The sequence below is a fragment of the Hydra vulgaris genome, chromosome 01, assembly GCF_038396675.1.
Source record: "Hydra vulgaris chromosome 01, alternate assembly HydraT2T_AEP".
Lineage (NCBI taxonomy): Eukaryota > Metazoa > Cnidaria > Hydrozoa > Anthoathecata > Hydridae > Hydra > Hydra vulgaris.
In genome coordinates, this window is record NC_088920.1 from 16,568,507 (window position 1) to 16,589,535 (window position 21,029).

General features: G+C 28.2%; 1 protein-coding gene across 1 annotated transcript; it reads right to left on the minus strand.

Annotated features, from left to right (window-relative positions):
- Window positions 1-16,577: 16,577 nt before the first annotated feature.
- On the minus strand, window positions 16,578-20,694 carry LOC136075143 (uncharacterized). Its single transcript, XM_065787483.1, has 4 exons — window positions 17,571-20,694; window positions 17,018-17,115; window positions 16,783-16,913; window positions 16,578-16,711 (listed from the first exon to the last, which is right to left on the minus strand). Exon 1 carries the CDS (start codon window positions 20,069-20,071, stop codon window positions 18,920-18,922), a length of 1,152 nt encoding a protein of 383 aa, XP_065643555.1. The 5' UTR covers window positions 20,072-20,694; the 3' UTR covers window positions 16,578-16,711; window positions 16,783-16,913; window positions 17,018-17,115; window positions 17,571-18,919.
- Window positions 20,695-21,029: the final 335 nt, after the last annotated feature.

Sequence of the window (21,029 nt, forward strand, 5' to 3'; positions counted from 1 at the left end):
CTTTTGAAGTAAATCTCTCTAAATCACACACATTAACGCAGTTTCAAAGTAGTCTAAATGTTTAACCAGTGATTTCGCTTCATGAACAGCTGCTGGTGGTTGATATTTGCTGTAAGTGACTTCACATAATGGTTGACGACTTTGTAAGTAATTTGCATAGAAAGCTCTTGTGGCATCACTTCTAGAGGACCACCTAGTTTCTGATAAGCTTTGTAAAACAAATACGTTTTCTTTAAGAAGTTTTTTAAGAGTTGACCATCTCTTCGTTAAAGCTGAGAAAAAATTATAAACTGACTGTATGACACCAAAATAATTTACAGCTGCTGAACAACACTCCACGGCAGCTGAATCAACTAAGTTTAGGCTGTGGGCAGCACATGGAACCCATTCTGCTAAATAATTAATCTCTCTGAATCTGGCTTGCACACCAGAATATATTCCACTCATATTGCTGGCATTATCATAAGATTGTGATTGGCAATTTTTGATGTCTATTCCATGAAACTGAAAAATACCAACCACAAGATTGAATACGTATTCTCCATCATGTTGTTCAATTGGAATAAATTGAAGAAATTGCTCTACTACATTTCTGTTTTTAAGTACATAGCGAATAACAAGTGTGAGCTGATCTACATGAATAATATCAGGGGTTGAATCGATGCTAATTCCATAATATTTAGCATCCTTGATTTCAGAAACTATTTGCTTTAAAACTTTGCCTCCTAATATATTAATGAATTCATTGCATATGTTTGCTGAAAGATATGATACATTTCCCTTTCCTGGATTTCCATATCTTTGAATGTGTTCTCTTAGAAATGAATCAAATTCAGCTAACAGATCAATACAACCTACCACAAAAGATAATTTCCATTGTTAGGAGAGTTATGCAACTGATTGTCACCACGAAAAGCTAATCCCCTTTCAGCAAGAAACTTCATCACTACAACATCCCTCTTCAAGACTTCAGTCCATTATTTGCAAGACTTCTCATTTTCGTTCTGAAGTTCAACATCAATTCGAGTAGACTTTTTGTATTGCATTATCATCGACACAGCAGCAAAATGATCTTTTGATTTTTCATGTGAGGTTATCCTAGCAATAACATTTTTCCAATCATCGAAACCAGTTATAAATTGATTCCTTAGTGCATTATTAGTACCAGCACAGCCGGTTTTGCAACCAAATATCTTGCAAATATAACAAAACACTTTACCAGTTGAGGGCGAATATATGAGCCAATCCCTGCTGACAATTTCTCCATTTACCAGTTTTCTTATAAAATATTCCTTGCGTTCATATCTAATCTTTTCACCAAATTGTCTACCTTTTAAGCTTAAATCAGATTTCAAATTCTGTGATGGGATATTCTCTGCATAATAAGCTATGAGATCAGCATTTATTTCCAATTCAGCAGGATCATTTGAAATAGATTCCTTACTATTCCTTATTCCCAATCCTAAATCTGCTACTGTTGGTACGCATCTGATTGAATAACTGGTTCACTTGTAAAACTCATTTCACAACCGCATTGTTCCACAGTGTCGGTCAGCATTGGTTCCGGCTCTGGTATTACCATTCCTGGACTTGTTGAAGAAACGAAAGAGTTTATTGAAGTGTCATTGCCAGAAGTAGCATCTACTTAATTAACATATTTTAGCAAAGAACCTTTCATTTTTTTTTAATGCATCTTCTTTCCTTTGCTTTTTCTGCCGTTTAATATAGCCAGACTCGTGCTTTCTCTTGTACCCATCGCCATTGGACATGACTTGAATTTCTGAAAATCATAATAAATATTCAGTATAGAATAGACATAAAACATAAAAATAAAATAAAATATGTTAACCCATTTAAAGAGGGGTAAAACATTTAAATATATTCCATAAAACATTACATTTAACAAAACTTATTAATAATTTACAAAAACGTAATCATAACTAATAAAATACCTACCAAATAAAATCGTACTTTTTAAAATAATACGTGGAATTCTGAGAATTTCATTTTTAAATAAATGTAAACTGTTGATAAATTTAAACAAACGTTTAAAACAAATAACAAACCATAGATTGATGAATTTTTAATGGCTTTTCATGATCATAACTAAAGTAATGATAGTGAGAGAAATACAATTAATGAAATGGTTACAATTTAATTTCTTTAAGGCATAACATGTGTACAGATACAGAATAATGAAACAAACAGCGACTGTAGGCCCATTAACAACAACGTACAAAAATTAAAAAATAATGTAATTGAATAACGTGTACATGGCATTTAAATTGAAAGAAAGGCCTACAGCTACATTTTTATGAAAAGTGCCTAGAGCCTACGACGCTCCAAAAACGGCCCTGCCGGCAGTTCAAGTACGCATGCGCTTCTTTTTATATAATTGAAAATGCTGGGCAGATTTAAATACCTGCAACTGCATTGGAATTTTCTATCTACCTGGCAGTAGAATAAACTAATACATCTTCTTATGTTAAAAGTGCCGGGTGGACTATACATGAAGAAACTTCTTGCCCGGCATTTATATTAACTTTATAGTTTTTCTTTTTTAAAAAGTGAAAAAAATATCAAAAAATGAGAATGTAGCGATAATATGCGCATGCGTACTTGAACTGCCGGGCATGTAGGCTTTACGTTTTTATTATCCGGCTGCCGGGCATGCAGACACTGAATTTTTATAGCCTATTTCTTTTTCTTTAAATAAAATAAGACTGTTATTTGTGGACATGTAAGTGTATTTACATAAATTTGCGTATATTTTATATTTCTCTGTATATATATGTATACTTTCTATATATGTATACTTTCTCTTGGATAAAATAAATAAGGTAATGAATAAAAGTAAAAAAAACTCTTTTGGAAGTTATCAAAAGAATGTTGTATTATGTTTCTTTTTAAGGTATCTGAATATATATTTATATTTTTAAATTTGTTCTTAAATGGTTTCATCTTTTTTATTACTTTAGATAAAAATATACTGAATAACATTGCCAAAAAAATATAGATAAATCCTAAATTAAATTGTAATAGGTTTTTATTTTAAAAATTGTTATTTTGAATAATAATAATAAACTTTTTTATTTTTTGTTTATCAATTTTCGACCTTAATGGTAAACCAGTGGTTAAACTAATAAGTTTAATTGTAGAGGTTTATATATCATATATTCCAAAGTAATTACATTTAATTTTTTTTTAATATATTTCTTTACATTACATAAGTCATTTTGATTTTTTTGTTTTTTTTTTCTTTTAAATAGTTAAATAAATTTGTTTTATAGATAAGAAACCAAGTAAGACTCAATATTATGTTTTTTTTATTATTAAGTAATATCTTTGTTATTAGGATTGTAGGTTTTTGTTGATTTTTACATGAACATTATTATTTATCTTTTAGTAGATATGTTTACCACTTTGTAAATATGTTTACAACTTTAGACTATTAATATTTTGATATTTTAATTTCTTTTTTTTTTTTTTTTTTTTTTAAGTAATGGTGATTTATTAAAGTTGTATATTTTTGTCTTATGTTCACTTAAAATAGTAGTAAATAATTTTATAGAAAAGATTATAACTCTTGAAATTCTATTGTGTTTATTTGTTACTACAGTAGTAATACCACTGGTAATATGTTTATTGATAATAGTGGAATTTAAATGGATGACATTAGGCTTAAATAAGTTATTAGAAGAAATACTGTCAACTTAAAAATAATTGATAGTTTAGTGAAATGATTAAGCAAGCTGAAATTAATTGTCATCAAACTGTAAGAAATGCTGCTCGGTAAGAGGAAATTAATTTATACCTAAATTAGAACATCATGGTTAGATGTGTTAAAAGTTATAATCACATAAATAAAAGAGATTGGCCAAGACAATTATATAGCAGCTTTTCGCAAATTTTGAGAATGAGATAAATCATTCACAAAATTTATGAAATGCTGCTAGACAAAAAGAATTTATTGTATAGCAAGAAGTAATACAATTCTAGATTATAATTATTTAGGAGAAATGAACCAGATCTGTCAGCATTGCTGCGCTAAAAAATTTCTTGATGAAGTACATTTTTTATGTTGCTATAATAGAAAGAGAGTTTTGTTTCCATATTCACTATTTCCTCAATCTTTACAAGAATTACAGGAAGTTATATACATCATAATTCCAATATCAATTATTTAAAATTTATTTGAATTTAAAACGCCTGTCTTTGCTTTGCTTTATTTACTGATAATGTGGTTTAACCTATGAACCATAGGCCGCCATGTTTTAAAATATATGGTCAAGTTTTTCATTTTGTAGGTAATGTTAAGCCAGATCAAGATATTTCGCCAACATTATTAACTGATTATCTCACTTGCAGCAGTAAATTTTAGAAAGCAATAACATCGCAATCAACTTTGCTTACATAATTTAATGGTTTATTTGCAAACTATAGTTAGTGAAGTTGCAGTTGTATTTGCTGGAGAAGATGGTTTTCCACCTGCTTCCAGGGAAGTCATTTACCTAAAATGTCATTTAAAAGTTATATTGAGTATGTCAGCTAAGTTATTGCTTTAAAATTTATATTGAGTATGTCAGCTAAACCTATGGCTTATTTACTTTTTTCCAAGAAATGGCATAATTGGTTTGCAACCCTGAACATGCAACATTGGTTAGAAATCATGTTAAATCATAGCAAGAAACTATTTCAGCAATATGCTGCTGATGCATATGTTAAAATTGAAGAGCAGTGTTTTGCTTTCATAGAAATAACCAAAGCAAACTGAGAAGCACGCAATATTATACCTTACATGAAGATGTAAGTAACCTTGGAAACAATCATAATGTTAGACCAGGGTGCGATATAGTTTTCTATTTATTTAGGAAGTCTTAAAAAAACTATAAAAATACTATGTTTACAATTAAAAAGTAATAAAAAAGATCAGGTAAATCAAATCTTTTTGCAACTTTTGCCTGCAACCACTATAATAGTGTGTGATAAAAAAAAAAGTACACAAGTTTATTTTCAAATTTTAATTAATAGCTTATGTTTTCATGTGAAATAAAGTAAATGTTAATAGTTTATAAAGTATAAAATGTTCAAAGCTTATATAAGTTTACATTCTGTATTTTTTTTATTTTAAAGTTTAAAAAGTTGTGTTACTTAGGAGTGGGTAAAGCAAGATTGTTATCCTTGCCAGTCAAGAGATGTTACTAAGTTGTGATATTATTTGGCACTATATACTGCTGGGTGGTCTTAATTTCTGTTAATTATTTTTTACTTAAGACACTTTAGAACTAAGACTAAGTATAAATCTTACTATAGTTAGTATCAAAATATAAATTCTAGGATTTGTTAAGCTGCACAACTTTTTCTTTTTTTTTTCTTTTTTCAAAGTTACCAATTATAATTTCTTTGACCCATCAGATAAGTGTTAATATTTATATTTCCATTGAAATTCAACCTTATGTATATCTACTTTTTATTATACACAACTTTTTGTTTCTCATTACTTTTAGATATTCGATATCACGACTTAAAAGTTAAAGATTATTATAATAACTTAGTTTATATGACTGTAATTAATTAGGTTAATATCAGATTTGTTATAAATATTTTAGTTCTAACATTAGTCACCGCATTTTTTTACGATTCAAATTTTATTTTCAAATAACTGATTATAATTATCTTAAAATGAAATGATTTTTTTTTGTTGTTGTTGAAGTTCAAACATAATTGTATTCGTTTTTGTTTTTTTTAGTTGTCATTGCATTTTTAGTTTATTTGTTGTTGAAACATGGTTTTAATTTAGTAAATTCATATGATATAAAATTGTGTTAATCATTATTCACAGTTAAGAAGAAATTGGAATTCTAAACTATTGAGGTAAAAATAATTTTGTTTAGTGATAACATTAAAAAGCCTTTTTTTTAATGGCTAATTGTGCTATAGCTATTTTGTGCTAATATATATTTTTTCGCCGATGTCATTAAAAACAATAACTTAAGTTATTAATACAATAACTTATTGTAACTTTTTTTCAACATAGTGCCTTTGAAACACAGTCTGTCTCCTTTGTATTTAATGAAGGTTTATTAATAAAGGAGATGATCCTTTTTTTTTCTTTTGGTATTGGTAAGTTGTACTTGGCCTTCCTTCTCTGGTGCTTGCTGTTATTAAAAAGAACCTAATATCTAAAGTTACGTGGTCTTTACTAAATGCCAAGACAAATAATAGCTTAAGGCTGCTATTGTCCCAATTTTTACGGATGCGAGCACTTTTATAGCGTTCTTCAGCAAAAAAGGCGGGACATTGGCAGCCCAAATAGATGAATTTGTATTTTATTTTTTTCAGATAATATATCAAGTCAAATTGTTATTTATTTATTACCAACCCGTATTTTGGGTTGCTTACTGCTAGTATTTATTAATATATATATATATATATATATATATATATATATATATATATATATATATATATATATATATATATATATATATATCCCTTTATTGTTCACTGTTGCCATATGGCAACAAAAACTTTGATTTGATTTTAATTGATTTCAGTTCCATAAATTATCAATTTAGTGATATTTTTACATAAATCCAACTTTGTTTTTCTTATTCTAGTCAATGTTGTGATTGTTGCGCTAATTGAAATTGGGGTAAATTTACCATAGTTTTGGGTTACTTTTGTAAGCAAAAAGTGCATGCAACTTTTTGCCCTACTAAACTGATAATTAACTGAAATTCTTCTCTCCTTTTATTTTTTTATTTATTACAAGTGTATAGTTGTTTTAAATGTGTTAAAATTAGGCTCTGTGTATAAAGCTGAATTGGGGTATAACTGGGGCAAATAAAATTGTTGCCGTACGGCAACATTAAACAATAGCGGCAGTATTTTTTAATCATTTTTGTTTAAAATGTCTTATTTCAAAGTATTTATTTTATTACATAATTTTACTAGCTAAGTTAAATCATTACTTATATTTTAGAAAAATAAGAATCGCTGCAGATATTGTCTGATTGGTTATAGTCGTGTATACTGCACCAAGTGCAAATTATGTTTATGTTTGACAGGCGGGAAAAACTGTTTTCAAGAATTTCATAAAAAAGAATGTTAAGCACAGAGTTTTTAAGATCAAAGGATGTCATTGTTAAAACTTAGATTAGATTATCTTTTTATTTAACATAAGCTAAATAGGTTAAATAAACTTCTTTGATTTTCACATACTTAATCTGACCTCTTCCCCCCACCCCTCCCCGGAAACTCTTTGCTGAGTTAAATATATTTCTCGATGTAGTAATTACTTCATGATTGAAAATATCATGTAATCTGAAAAAGTTTTATTTAATAAGTTCTATATATAGTTTGCTAACATATTTAAACATAATGGCATGAAAGCAGTCTTTTTAAAAATTTTTCTCTATTACCTTTATCGTTCAATGTTGCCAAACGGCAACAATTAAAATTTAGGTGTTACTGTACTTGAAAAAAAAAAAAATTTTTTTTTTCATATTTTTATAATATTCATTTAAAAAAACTATTTAAATAATTTTTTTAATAGTTTTTTCAATATTTGAACAATAAAGGGATATATATATATATATATATATATATATATATATATATATATATATATATATATATATATATATATATATATAACATCATACCTCCTGTACGTAATAAATAGTTCCTCTGAAACGCTGCATTTTTTTTTCCCAAAACGGGAAAAAAAAATGCAGCGTTTTAAGGCTTCTTTTACAAATTACATTTTTTGAGCATGGGTTATTGCTCACATTTGTTATATCATAGTTGTATATATTAGTATTATGAATATTTTTTAGTGTAACGGTAAGTGTATCAAATATATAGAGACTGAATGTCTAGCAATTACAGCTCTTGCAGTTTTACGTTGTCGGCAATTGTGGCTGTCAGATTGTAGCAAACAATAAAGGATTTCATCAAATCAAGGTCAGGGAAGTTGTTTTAAAATTTTAAATCAGTGTCACTTTTCCTGTCCGAATCGTCTCTCACTAGCAGACACAAAGCTATCAAAAAGTTTCTTTCAATCTGTCATGATGCTAAGAATTTGTGGTGTCTTTTTTTTTTTGGTACTCGGCTTTAATATGGTCTGCTCTCCAGGGTTTTTTTTTTATTGCTCTTGTTGTGAAGATTACCATACGGTATACCATACATACTGTTTATTGTGATATCCTTTAAGACATTTTTTTTTCAACATGTTCATACAAATAAAAAATAAAAATACAAAGAAACGTTTTCATAACATTATAAAAAATTAACGATTTATATAAACAAACAGGGAGTCAAAAAAAAAAATAAAGATGACCAAAATCATCACAATCTTATCATAGAACCTTTATTTGGGTTTTTGTCAAGGTTAAAGTAAAAAAATTTTTAGAAAAATTATAAAAACTACGTTAAAATATGAAAAAACTGAATTATATATAAATATAAATTTATATATAAATATAAAGTCAGTTAAATAAAAAATAAAACGTAATATAAAAAATTAGGTTTAACAAAAAGATTTTTCAAAAAGTTTTGTATTAATTCTTGAGTCCCGAATACAAGGGAGGGTGGAAATAAACGGGTGGGTGGGAATTTTAGTCCAGATCTAATAAACGGGGGGAGGTGGGGTTTAATAAACTGAGGAAGGAGGGGGTAGTTGGAATAGATAGTAGGAGGATATAAAAATTAATCCTTATAAAAATGTTTATATAAAATGATATATACATATGAAGTCTCAAACACTAAAAAACTGTGCCTACACCTATGATGGAAAGAATGTTTATGCTGCTAAAAATATGAAAATATAAAAATGATTTTTTTATTTAAAAAGATCCACAAAAGCGTACCTAATTGAATTGTTTTCATCACGGTGTTTCACTTCATTATCCAACTGTTCGTTGTCAATGGCTTTAAGGTAGTTGTTTTCGATAGGGCTTTTAATGGCACGGCGTGGTGTAATGTAGCTCCGTTTAAATCTTGTAAGATGTGGAAAAAATTTGGTAGATGTTTCTGCATTACTTAAGAGTTTTCCTAATTCATCAATGAAAACAGCATCCTTTCTTAAATCATTATTGCCTCGACATAAATCACCTAATAAAATGTTGAATTAGCTAGCGGTATTTAAATTAAGTCAATTGATTTCATCTTGATTTTCTATAGCACCTGTTTCCACATTTGTATTGTTTTCCTCGTTTGTCTAATGCTTCTCATTGTGTTGATTTATATATAATTTTTCACCTTCACAATCAAATAATTCATTTTCCTGATCTAACGGCTCTGTTTCACAAGTTTTGTATTCTTGCTTTCGTTCCACTATTATTGGAGAATTAGCCCCTGGAGATCTTTCAAGTTCCTTCGGCTTGGGGTAAGCATCAGGTTCTTTTGAAATGCTTGAAGCTTTTCTCTCACTAAGGCAAAAACTCTTTCCGAAACAAGATAATCCTCGCTTCCGTCCAAAGCATTGATTTCCCACAGTGCCTTAAATCGACTAGTAACATCAATCTCCAACGAATTTCAACTTTCTAGCAGCATTTGCATCATTTGATCCCTGGATGGCTAAACTTTTAAAGGCCTTTGGAAATCTGTATAGTTAATTGGTACATCCCCTGTAGTACCACCACCTATTCCAACGTAATTATAGCCTTTCTTCAGTAAGGCAGCTTTGATTTCTACCATTATGTGCACACTATAATCATCTAGCACATAAATCCCGTAATTTTGATGTGTAAAAATATTATGTCTATTTGGTAAATTAGCTATTGTACTCAGCATATGTTCCAATTGATAGGAACCTTTAGGTGCCCATTAAAACTTAACATCTTGAGGAGGATACCCAAACACCTTTTTCTTTAAACACAAATTCTGGTTTAAGTGAGACTTTAGGGTCACTGCAAACTTTAGTGTAAACAGTAATTCGTTCTCTTGAAAAAGAATAACTTTCTTTGACGTATGTGTCCAAACCAGTGAAGTTCAAGGTCTTTTGGCTAGAACTTTCAATCTGTTGGAGTGGCATTTAGTCACCATTTAGCACAAGTGGATCAACTCCAAAATTTTCAATGAAGTATTTACATACAGTCCAAACGTTTCTTAGGTACTCAAATAATCTTTCTTCACGGTCGGCCTGCATTATTTGAAAGCGTTTGTTAGAATGGCGCAGTCTGACACCATGCTTATTTATCCAGTTATTTACCCAATGGTTGGAAAAAATAATTTTCTTATCCTCTGGCACCTCTTTTGGTTGTTGGGCAAGCCACTGTTCATAAAAAATTTTGCATTGCGCTTTAAACATTCTCCTAGGTAAACGTGCTTTAAGGGTTCCGCAGAGCTCTACAAACCACTCAAATAAAAGTTGTCTGACATCTGGAATGGTTAATTTTCCTCCTCCACTTGCTTGACAATACTTTGATTTGCTTCGAGGAGCAGTAACAGCATCTTCATTTGTATCGACTTGGTTTAGACATCTTTTCTCAAGTTTTATGGCTTTTTTTAAGGTGGGGTTATCATGTTTAATGTCTTTAAAGGTCAGAATAAAACTCTCTCGCAGCTCTCGCAAGGTAACCTTTGCGTGGCAATGTATTAATGTGTTTCCTTCTTTTTCACTGAAGTTTACTATTTAAAAGTTTTCAGCAACCGATAAATCGTACTCTTTTTTGTAACTTTTAGAAAGTTTTCCTAAAGCATTTTTTTCTTCTCAACTGTATTTATCTCGGCTCTGAAAATTTCTAATCTGACGCCATGTTACATTATAGATACTTTTTATAAAAAATTTTAATTTATATAACCAAACCAATAATTGTTACAAAACGCGCATAAAACTATTCTTACATGGCTTCCGGTCAAATTTTCTAACGCATTTTCAAACAGCTGTTTTATCCTAAGTTCAAATGGATTTAATATGCTGATATAAGTTTTATACTTTGCAAAGTATAAAACTTATATTCAACATATTAAATCCTATAATTAAAACCAGAGCTTTGCAAATCTATGGTTTTATTTATAGGATTTAAACCAAAAAAAGAATTAAAAAAGCGTAAAACCAAAGCTTTGTTTAGGTTATGGCCAATTTTCATTGAATTTTTAAGGTTTTTTTTGGTTTTGAGATATAAATTTTTTGTTGATAACAACTAAAAATTATTAAACGATGGGGAGAAGGAGGGGGTCTTATTATGCTTAGCGTGGGTGGGAAAAATATCCAAAAATTAATAAACGGGTGGGGACGTTTATTAAGGACTCGAGAGTATAAAATTTGTATTAATTTCAAAGGTATCCTTTGATTTTAAAATTTCTTACTTATATGAAACTTAAATGAATTTACTGATTTCATTATATTAAAATGGCTATTGTATATGCGGTGTAGTGGTGTTGTGGTAGAGCACTGGTTTCATAAGCGAGATGCTCTGAGTTCGATTCCCACCACGTCCCTGGCAGTACCGCGCTCAACTTGTTTCTCCGCGCAGATTCCTTGTTGTCTTGTTCCTTGTTTGCTTGTAGGTGTTTCGGAGTTAAAGAGTTAAGAGAGGTTTATAACCAAAAGCTTCCTCATTTGTTGTGGCCTTCTCGGCCTTGGGGAGGTGAATAACAACAAAAAAAAAATGTGTGCGCCTCTCATTAGGTCCTAGAGAATAGTTATTGTTTAATTTTAAACTTAGTTTTAAAATTGTTTGATGTAAAATTTTTAAAAAGATCAAGCATGAAGATCATGTGTTGAAATCTGTTTATCTCATTTACATTCAACATTTTCATTTTCCCCAATGGCTTTGCATGCTCAAAACTATCTTTTTTGTGAATAATTCTGCTAACACGTTTTTTCACACTAAATATTGCATGATTTTTTTTATTTTTATATTTCGGGTATATTAAGGTGCTCCCAGAAGTCCTTACAATCATATCAAGGAGCATCGCGAGAGAGCATTTAACTAGAAGTTCACGCCTCCTATCTTACCAATGTCGCTTATTGGGCTAGAGCCGGCGTCGAATCTTGGACCTCGGGGTTCTGAGCCAGAACTCTAACTGCTGCGCCACGGCTGCTAAAATACCATGCATATATCTATACGACTACCTTGTTTACACTTATAAATTCTCATATTCCATACAATTATTCTTGTATATTTGCTTTTACTTTATGTCTTTTTTAACTCGAAATAATTGTTTAAAACATAAAAATATTACAAAAGGATTGAAATCACCATTACTGCAAATTATTTAAATGTGATTGGGAGTAACTGAAAACGAGAGTTATATACCAGTAATATTATAACTGTAATGTGCGATATATTAGACCATGTCTGAATGCAAACCAATGATCTGAAAATTTGTATTATGTCTTAATAAAATAATAAAATTATTAGAAGTTGTAAATAATTCAATTTTCACTCAATAAAACTTACTACTTAGCATATAACTTAACTAATCCATGTTGTTGTTGTTTTTTTATTAAAAGAATCTATTATTTTTTAGGTGTTATACTAAGAAATCGGAATGTTATAATGTCTACTGTTCTTGGTGTTGATTGAGAAGGACTTAACCAAAGGGATGGAGTATATACTGTTTTTTTAGATGGAGTGAATTTAATATCAAGTACTTTGGTTATCAAAACAAATGAAAGTCAAATTTCCATTGGGTTTGATAATTTGTTTAATATATTTTTCTATTTATTATTTTGGTCATCAGATTACTGTTGATAAATAAAAAGAAATAAGATATGAAAGATGAGAAAAAAAGAGAGATAAGAGAGATGAATTAAAATAATATAATAGATGAAAGAGATAGAGAAACGAGAGATAAAGGAGATAAATAAAAAAAGAGATGTTAGATAAGATAAAGAGAAGAGAGTTTAGAGAGAATAATAAAAATAACATATTAGATAAGAGAGATAAAGTATAGAGAAATAAGAGAGATAAATTAAAATAAGGTGATAAATAACAGAGATAAGAGAGTTGAACAAAAAAGACTTGATAGATTAAAGAGGTAAAGAAAAGAGAAGTAAGGGAGATGATTAAAAAAAGAAGAAGTCGAGGAAAGCTTCACAAACTTGATATTAAATAGTTCTATTAAATTAAGTCGATAAAATATAAAACTTTTGTATTAGTTGTTCTAATGTAATTCGTTTTTTATTATGATAATTTCTTTTCAATGTTATTACAAGATATAAAAAAGATAAAAGTTATTGAGAAATATTTTTGAATAAGTATGAAAAACTGGTATGAAAATGTAAAAAACAAAATGATAAAAACAAACTCATTTCACAGAGAATAAGGTAAATGGAGGTACTTACCTGATAAACAGCAGTTTATAAGTTAAATTTGGGTATTCTAGGGTTAGATAAATCTTTAAGTTATCCTGTAATGTTATAATATTCTAATAGTATAGATTTTTGGTCTCCATATTTTTAACATTTGAAAATAAGTAAAGTGCAGAATCGTTGCAAGAAAAGTCGGATTTAAAGAATTTAAAGAAAATCGGATTTCAGGGTTTAAAGAATGTAAGACCATGACTACTGTTTTTGTAAATAAAATAATTAGCATACAATATGAATTTAAAATTAATTTTCTTTTTTTAAAATTTTTACTTTCAAGATTAAAGATTGGTATATTTTTTTAAGAATAAAGATTGGTATCAATGCAGATTTAAGTGATATTTTAGTTGTTAAAACTGCTGTTGGTCCTTCATATTTATACCCGTTTGTTCTATAATTTTTTTTTATCTGAAATACTAATGCGTTTTTCAGGAGATCAAAAAATAGTGGGATGGTCTGCTGTAGAGTCAATGCATTACACTAACTCCACCCAAGCAAATGAATATATTATTTCTAAAAGAAGGGTTTATTTAGCTGCATTTAATATGGAACTTAAAAATATTTTTATGTTTCTGTGGTTTCTTTAAATGTTAGAGATGTATACTCATTAAAAGTTAATGATATGACTGATGATTCCTATTCTACTGGTAAGCCATTATCAATTTTGTTATCATTCATTGGCAATTATACTTATGGATTTTTCAGCAGTTCAGTCTAGAATTAATAGTAATTTTTACAACCAAAGCAAATGATATCCCATTAATGGCTGAATTACAAATGGAAGTTCTTGGTTATTTGAATATATTCAGGGATTTCTTTATATACATAACTATATTGTTGAAAAATCTAGGTTTTACTTCATTGCAGCAAATATAATATTTGATAAAGCTCAAAATGAAAAGATTTTGGAAATGGTTGTTGTTCTTAATAAAGTTGACACAGTATTGTATGATCAAAAAACATTATCTTAAAATTATCCATAACTTCAACGATTCCTGGAGGAGTTATTTTAAACTACTTAGATTACTCGCAACTTCTAATAAGACAATTTGATAATCAAAAGAGAATTATTATTTTTGATAGTTTGAATTGGTAAGTTCAAACTTTTATGTTAAATTTAATTTTTTTATTTGAGTTGGTTAGCACTATTTTTATGTCAATTTACTTATAAAAATAAAGTTAAAAAAATGATGTTTATATTGTGACAATCAATCAATCAATTCATACCCGCTAAAAAATGATGCGTTGATTTGATGTTGATTCAATGTTTCTCGTCAACATTAATTCCATATTGATTTTTTGTCCAAAATGTTAGCCACTTATCAACGTTGATTTGGTGTTTTACAAACAACGTTGATCGAATGTTGCTTTTCAACGTTTAATCAACAATCATTTTTTCTTGGTGATTCAACACTGATTTTTATAATAGCCGACAGTATTTTGATATCGCTTTTTGATGCATATATCAAAAAAGTATATATCAACAGTTTACGAAATATATATATATATATATATATATATATATATATATATATATATATATATATATTTATATATATATATATATATATATATATATATATATATATATATATATATATATATATATATATATATATATATATATATATATATATATATTTAAACAACTTTAAAATGTATTCTACAAAATAGAGTGTTCAATGTTCTTAAAAGATCTGAGCAATTATAAATTAGTAGGCAATCACTTAAGAAAATTTTTTTTCATTTAACACTGTATTTCATCAATAAAAAGACTCATCAGAAATGCTCTCATCAATAAAAAAACTCAGTATTTCTGATGAGTCTTTTTATTAATGAAACACAGTGTTAAATGAAAAAAAACTTTGTTAAGTGATTTTCTACTGATTTATAATTTATATATATATATATATATATATATATATATATATATATATATATATATATATATATATATATATATATATATGATATATATATATATATATATATATATATATATATATATATATATATATATATATTACGTATGTATATATATATAAAATATTTGTATATAAAATTTATACATATTGCTCAAATCTTTATTTGTTTTGTAAAAAACAGGCTGTAAATAAAGGTTTTAGCAAAAAATTTATTGATAGAGCAATTCAAAGCTAACTCAAAAGAATAATGAAAGAAAGTAGGCACTGCATTAAGTAAGAAAGTTTTTTATTGAATTTAACACAAAATTTACATTTTCAAACAATTTATTTAGCGTTTGCAGCATTATTCATTTTCAAAACTTTTCGATTGAGTCGTGTTCCTGATTGCCTTAAAAATTTCGAAATGCCTGAATAACATTCACAATTTTTTGCATCATGATGCTGTCGTGTAATCGCATCTAAATCAAAAATTCAAATCAAATTTGAAAAAAATCAAACTGCAGAAATTATAGCAAATAGTTACATAAATGACTGACTAGGATAAACAAAATATATTTCCTGTGAAATAAAAAATCTAAAAAAATGCATAAAACCATTCTTACCCACTATCATATGATACAGGGTGTATGTTTTAAAATTTATCTTCAATGAACCACACGAGACATTAAAACAGGCCCCAGCGTCCTCGCTCATCAACAACTTTCCAAAAGCAAAAGCCGATATTACCTCCACAACGACTAAGAGAACTCATCTATTGTTAAAAAAATAAAAATTACTTAAGGGTCAGAATACATATTATGTTCATTCTATATGAATGAATGAAATTATTTTAATTTCAATACATGGATTTTTAAAATTGACTCTTGAATCACTTTTCTCTTTTATCTATTTTTGCCATCCAACTCAACGCAAATCTTTTTTGAAAATCTTTAAAAAAAAATGTAGTAAAATAAACAATATTATTATTATTTATGTAAAATATTTTGTAAAAAATTAACCATGAAAAATTACCTAAATGGAAAAAATAAATAAAACTTTTATTTAATTTACCCTGGCAAGACAAATGTTTTTCTTTGCTATCCTCTTTATCCAAAACACAATTTTTAGAGCCATTTTCTACCTAGGTATAGATAAATTATACATACAAAAATTAAATAAAATTTTCAAACATTATATAGTGATTTTTATTTAAACTTGTCAACAAACATATATTTATAAAATATTTGTCAACAAAATTATATTCTATAACATATAGATTTCTATTAACTTTTTTACTGCACACGCACACAGATTTTAATTAGAACAAAAGCAACATTAGGACTTTTTTTTACCAATATATTTGAAGACAACATCATTTTCCCTTGAGATAGATTAGTTTCTTTCGAGAAGTCATTGTTATGTTCAGCAACTGAAAAGCTTGCTATTTCACTGTGTAAATGGGGAGTTGATATTGATTTAAAAACATCTATAATTCAATAAAAAAAAAAGCATTTTATTTTAACAAACCATTATTTTACTTTTACAAAAATAGTTAACCTGCTATATTTGGAATCACGTTAGATGTTCTTTAGCTATTTGAACTATCAAAATAGTATCTTCCGTATAGTTCTTCATCACCAACCACAATATCTTCATCACTTTCACAAAATGTCATTGCTGTCTTTCTCCTTTAATATAAACTTTACTTTATAAACAAAAAAAGTGCATGATTTGTGTAATTCTTTATTGCAAAATTTTTTATTTGTTAAAAACTAATTTTAGTAAAATTTACTTTTGCTTTGTCCCTTTTTTCTCTTCGGTGTCAGTTTCAATATTTGAAGTATCTGCTGCTTTCTCTAAGTGTGACTGAGCTTCTTCATAAACACAAATCTATGTACGTAAAATCATTCATCAATATCTTATGAAGATGTAATTGAAATGTTTGCGGCAAAAGCAGGCCCTATGAGAATGGAGTGCAATTGGTGCACCACATAAATTAATGAATTTTAATGAAAAACTCATGAAAATTAATGAATTTTTTAGTTTTTAAAAAACACTGAAAGTTTAAAAAAAAAAACTAAAAACATTGTTAAAAAAACTTTTTTTAATCGTTGGAAATCTTTTTTAAACATTCTAAAGACATTCAGAACATATAATTTAAACAATTGCCCGTTGGAATATTGGATTTAAAATAAGTGATATTAAATGAGACAATAGTCATATTGTAAGGGGGCCTAAAATAAATTTGCACCAGCACATGTTTATCCTCTCCAGTGCCCTGGTCAAAACATACAGTTCAATATCTAATTCAATTATTTTACATTTTTTTATAGTAATATGCAAACCTGTAGTGTATAGAATCCTCGCAGGGTATATCTTCCAATCAGAGGTTGATGCCTGCAAGGTTGTGACAGCTTTAAGAATCACAGCGGAACTTTTAAATGGCAGCCAGAAGCATTTCCCATCATTTTTCATCCAACTTTTAGCAATCACTTCCACTTCTTTAATTTTTCCATTTAAAAATTCAACAATGGCAAATGAAGTTTCAATATTCTGGTGCAATTTAATTCTAAACAATCTTATATAAGTTACAAAATAAAATTAAAAATACATTAGAGATTGAAAACAATGAACTTTGTAAAACGCTTTTTAGATTTATTAATGTAAAACGCCAGTGTAAATATTTTATTATTTCTATAAACATACCAGGTATTTGTTTCACACAAAAAATTTATAAATAAAATGCATTAAACTCACTTTAAATTTGTTCAATGAACTACATATTTGACAAATTTACAACAAATTTTACAAAATGACACATGCACAGACATTCTTTAAAAATTGATGGTCTGCAAGTATAATCAAAGTTTGTGTTTTTAATTCAAGAAATCAGTGATCATAAGCAATATCACAATGTCTAAGCAGAAAAAAAGCATAACCACCTTTTTGAACAGGTATCATCAAGTCTTTTTTTAAAAGTTCTTTTTTTTTTCGGAAAAATTGTTTTTAGGTTGGCTAATGAATTTACATAACAAACGTCTAAATAAGATGTTTCAAAACAATCAGGAAAAAACTTTCGAACTGAATGAGGATTTAGAGCCTTGCATTTTGCAAGATCTACCAAAACCTCTTCTACTAAAATAAACCCTTTGCCTTAAATAAAATAAACTCTGTCTCATAGATTTGATGTGATCTTTTTATTTACCACTTGGGCAGAAATTTCTTTACCATTCCTTTCTCTTAGAAAAATATCCAACTTTTTTCTCTCATCTAATTGATTCACTATTTGGGCAACAGTCTGATGTGATTTTTGCACCATTTTTTTAATTCAACCCAAAATGTTTTCAAAAGGAAAAGCTGATAGATGATCAAGACTCTCCCCAAAGTTAACACAATCATCAGCTAAATGAATCATGCTATGAACATTGTATATTACCAAGATCTCCCCATACAAAATTTGTACTTCTCTGACAAACCATATAAGCAGCTGTTTAGCAAATGCCACTAACAATTCATTTTTGGCCATTTTATTAGAAAGCAGTATGTGCATAGCAATTGAAAAAGAAATAAATAAGTCATAGTTTTATTTATTTTTCCTTTTTAAAACAACAGGTCCAGCATAAAGCACAATAATCGAAACTCTGTTGCTTTCCACTTCTCAAGTTCATTTAAAGAGCGTGGTCTATGTTGAAAATTAGATGGTGTACAACTTCGTAAATTTATGAGTTTTTGAAATACTGTCTTTAACAGATTGACTTATTCTAATACATCGGGGACCTTTACACCAGTTTATTAGAAGTTTTTTAACTACTCCAAGACATACAAGGTGCATATAGTCTAATGGGAATCCAGTTACCATTGGGAAATTTAACTGAACAAGTGGAGAAAGACTCTCAAGTTGGTGACCTTCTTTATAAAAATTATTTTTAAAAGCCATGTCAGTACAAAGTAAAGTAATCGTTTCCAATAATCTTACGCCATGTTTTTGTGTGCCATTTGCCATACATCTTTCACAGCTATGATAGCCACTATGCCCTATAATGCATTTAACAAATGCTCTTGCAGACGCATCACAAACAAAAGCTTTAATAGTCACCAGCAGTTGTTTATACCCATTAGTTTGCAATTTTTTCATTTCAAGAATAAAATCTTCAAAGTACTCATCCAAATTGTTTGGTTTTCCCTGACCATGCCAAATTGCAACAGCATAGGATCCTTTTCTGTTAATTGTAACTAGTATAGGCCAAATGGAAGTCTTTTTACTATTGTACATAGGTGCACCATCAATACTTACAATTAGATCAAGCTTTTCCTTATTTCCAACTGTTGATATGTAATAATCAATTGCACTTTTAACTTCAAGATATATATAATCGCCTCCACTGACATATAAAACATTAACTTTTTGAAGAGATTTTTGTAATGTCTGCCAGCATTTCGATATAGATGGAGTAAATTTATTTAAGTGAAATAAAAGTGCATTTAAAGCATCATCTTTTATACAGTATTTTAATGACCACTCATATAAAAAATCTTTTGTTGAAGTTAGAGTATCAATACTACTGTATAAACTATTTTTAAATGCAATGTCGTCAACATCACAATAATTAGATTCAACTTTACTTAAACAAAATTTATTTTCTGGCGAAGTGATTGAAAACATCAATATATCACTGTGCACATTTTCAGAAACTTCAAAAATCTTTTGAATGTCTAAATCTAGATGAACACAATTCCCTCTACCAACAATGTTGCACTCTTCAAGAAGATATTTTATTCTTTTTTCAGTATTTCGTTTTTCTTTCATAAATTCTCTCATATATAGGCTTCTGTCATATTTAGGCATTATTATCTTTATTTTATTACATCACAAAAGAAAAAAAAATAAAAGGCATTATTGTTCTTATACAGAAAAAATCAATTTAAATTGCATTTTGTACTATATTATTTAAGTTTGCAGTCAGAATTTATCAGGCAAATACTTGCAGCCATTAATAATTTGCTATGATAATAGTAATGTTATTATAATAAGCATAAATAACCAAATTGCTGCTAAGTTTTGACTTTTTTATGTTAAATTTTTAAAATATTTATATTAAGATGTTCTATTATCCTCAAATAGTTAAAGAACTACCCTAATTTCATTAGGATAATCTTTATTCAAGAACTGAAAAAACAATTACTTAATAAAATATATGTTTTTCAATAAAGTTTATATTCATTTCATACCGTATAATACAATTAAAATTTGAACAAACGTTTTATAACCACCAAAAATAACAAAAAAATCCCAGCAGAAAATGCTCAGCAAATTACTGTTAGTAAACGGCTCAATAAATTTGTTTTTTGTCAACAGTAAATCAACGAACGCTCAGTGTTTGTAAATAAATGTTGATTTGCTGTTGATAACATTGCTGTTGTTACAACATCCATTAATGGTTGATCGCCGTTGATCGCTAATGTCAACGCAAAATCAACGTTGATCAACATCAAATCAACGCTTCATTTTTTAGAGGGTATATTCTGAAATAGTTGTTACATTCACGGAAGTTTACAAATAGTACATGTACTAATCTAGACAATGTTTCGTCTGACTGTTTTTTCCGCGAACTTTGGGAAGTCAGACGAGAAAACTTTGGTTTTTGCGCTAATGCAATTTATCATCTACCGGAACAAATATGTTCCTGCGGCTTTGCTTTGATCTTTATGAAATATCGTAATGTTTCGGGGGGTTTTAAATTAAAAATGCGCTAAAATTTATTTTATTAAATTATCAGTGCTATTCAGTAAACATTCTTATCAAA